This window comes from Phytophthora parasitica, assembly GCF_000247585.1.
Source record: "Phytophthora parasitica INRA-310 unplaced genomic scaffold supercont2.23, whole genome shotgun sequence".
NCBI classification, from domain to species: domain Eukaryota; phylum Oomycota; class Peronosporomycetes; order Peronosporales; family Peronosporaceae; genus Phytophthora; species Phytophthora nicotianae.
Genome location: NW_008649009.1, coordinates 216,031 through 218,948, shown reverse-complemented (window position 1 = coordinate 218,948; position 2,918 = coordinate 216,031). Strand labels below are relative to the sequence as shown.

Here is a 2,918-nt window from a genome sequence, read left to right as displayed (position 1 = left end):
TACCATACTGTAATCCAGTTGATAAAAATGCTGTGTACCGTAGGGTACACATGACAAAACCAAACATTTTACGGGAAGGGAATTTTCGACAACGCCTGCAGTGTGTTTGTTTTGCCATCTATGATACATGTAGATTAGAAGTCGATGCCGGTATGTCAAGAACTGCGTGGGGGATAGATATGAGGGTAGTATATTAGCTGAACTTATAAACATTGATATTACCTAGATGCTTCGCACGAGATGCCCTCTTCCCCCCCCCCCCCTCAAAGATTATGAGCTCAAAGACTACTCACCGAGTTCAATCAATTACATGCAATACCATCTAGCTATCGGCGCGAACTTGACCTTGCCGAACAAACGTGAGTTTCACCGAATTTCTGTGATGCTTATTGCGCAGAGCTGCGAGTCAACGACAGTGAGAAAGCCGAATGAATACAGTGTATATTGCATGAGCCCATTCGATCACGACGATATTTTTCCGTAGAAATCTGTGCGAGAAGGAGTGCATTCACTTGTCAGGTTATTTTTGATGTTTGTCTTCCTTCTAAGGCACAAACAAGTTGTGGTACTGTATTATTTTAAAGGAGAGCTCTAAGAGCTAAAGCTACAGCACGAATACGACTTTGAGAATGAAAAAATGTAGTAGTTGTCCTAAAACTATGCGATGAAATGACAGATGGTGGTTAAGCAGAAACTAACGAAGCGAAAACGAATTGGACGTTAAATCACATATCTCCCCGTTCTCCTTCGTCGACGACGCTTAGAACGACAGCTTCGTGGTTGGCGTACGGGCACCTCCCCCGACACACTTTAGGCAAGACGACTCTCCTGTTGCTTCAGAAAAATGGAGAGCAGTTGCAACACCTGAAGGACGGATCAGTGGTCGTTATTTTCGCCCGAATAGGAAGTTAAGCCTGAGAGCTTAAGTTTAAGACTCAGGAAAGCTATAGCTGCGCGAGTTAGACTGGTGCAGAGAGCCTAATAGGTATGCTTCGCTAAGGATGTTAGGAAAGAGTGCGAAGTGTGACCCCCAGTCGTTCATTATCCCAGCAAAAGTGCATTCTTGAAGTGCTGTAGGAACTCATTAGACTGACTACTCTACATTACCGTATTACTACTGCCATCAGAATATCAAGGGAGGGGTTATGGTTATAAAGATGTGGTTACATGTACCTATGGTACGCTTTATGGTAAATACCCTCCAATTTGCTTACTAAAACGGTTTTAGTAGTAAAACCTGATGTATTTGCAAATCCTATAAGGACCACCCACCCCCGCGAAAATGGGGTGCAGTACTATACTGTATTGTCTTCAGCGGTAAACATGAATACTTCGAAGTACTACTATGTATTACTCAGTGTACCTGCGGCTCGCAGGTACTGAGTGCGAGCGTATGGGAACGATGAAGAAGATCAGTAAGATGAGAGACCAGGTTAGGGTAGGCAATCATCGATCGCAAAATACATGCAGTCAACACTTGTTATTACATGGATAATAAGAGCCATCATTAAACCAGGGCCTGAAATTCTGGTTTCTCCGTCGGTGCATGAGTCTCAGTTCACAACGAAGCGCACATCAGCGGAACAGCTGGTGTATTCTGATAAATTTTCACGTTTCGCTTGTCGTAATGAACGGAATCAGATCAAAACGGCCTAGGCCATACTAGTAGAGTTTTATGAATACCGGTACCTCATCGTTGATAGCGAGCGGATCATTATATTCGGAAGTTTATCAAAGGTCCCAAGTGTGAACACGGAGTGCAGCACTGTATAAAATGTAGTAGGATTCTACCCAATGGCCAAGCTGAAGACTACAATAGATTCCGCTCTTACTTCCGCTAACCGTGGTACTCGATAGACCTAGAAGTGATTATAATGTATTACGTTTAGCAGGTAGGAAAGCTGTTCATCTGCAGGCATATCCATCGTGATGGATGCATGCGAATAGGCGTGCCGTCTCCGAAGCAAATACAAACGCATGCCCACTTCGTCTCGTTGTGACAGTATTGGATGCGCATAGTGGCGCTCTCTTCATCGATTCCAATAGCTAGGAAATTTTCGCACCTTAATTCGAACCGAGATCTGTGGACCTCACCTTTCCTGCGTAATTTGATACTATAAATCAGTCAAAGGTTATTAAGTTATACCCCTACCGGAAGTGAGAGCCTGTACAACGTAGCAGAATTTTCCTGGTAGTGGTTTCGGTTACGAAGTACGCACAGGCCTATAAGGATTAATTCGCAACTTTAACTTATGTGGCGCACACCATTCGTGCCCATACAAAATTCTAGTGTAGCCCGTTAATATGCGGAGTCACGTGCATGTATTCTGAAGGGCTATCAACACCACGAGGGTGTTGGTGTAAATTGAAATGAGTTTCGTGGATATATTAAAGTTTAAAAACTAGAATGAGCCTGTCAATGTGATGCTGACGTACGTGTTGCTCTCTTGATGAAAGGATGCAAAAAAAAGAAGGCAAGGTAGCAAGGAAATATGTATGTGTGCAAGTAGGAATATTAGTACGATTGCAATGCGGCCATTACTTGACCAATGTATCTACCTGGCTGGCTGTAACGGGGTACAATCTAGTGTACCCAAGTTACATGAAAAGTGACCTGTCACTCTTGTAATACCTGGTACATGGTACCAGAGGCTCTGGGAGCCAACCATTGCATATCTACATAGCTTTACTAAAGGTGACTTATAGTTTGTATTAGAAACCAAGCTAAGCTTACCTATAAATACAGCAGTCTTAAAACTACTAGCTTCTAAGTAGCAAATCGTTCCCTTTGAGACCGGGAACAGTGAACTTACGTTCACGCGGGTAGTAAATACTACCTCCGTCCCGAAAAAGCTGCATGAAAGTGATTATCCTACTCTGTATTGGCTAAAAACACCGCAAAGCAGCATGTAATTGGT

The 2,918-nt window shown here is 43.3% G+C and overlaps 1 protein-coding gene across 1 annotated transcript; it reads left to right on the top strand.

Annotated features, from left to right (window-relative positions):
- Positions 1-1,402: 1,402 nt before the first annotated feature.
- Positions 1,403-1,656, top strand: PPTG_22777 (hypothetical protein; the record flags this gene model as incomplete). The annotated part of the gene is made up of 2 exons (XM_008906232.1): positions 1,403-1,415; positions 1,502-1,656. 2 exons carry the CDS (start codon positions 1,403-1,405, stop codon positions 1,654-1,656), a joined length of 168 nt encoding a protein of 55 aa, XP_008904480.1.
- Between the last annotated feature and the right edge of the window lie 1,262 nt (positions 1,657-2,918).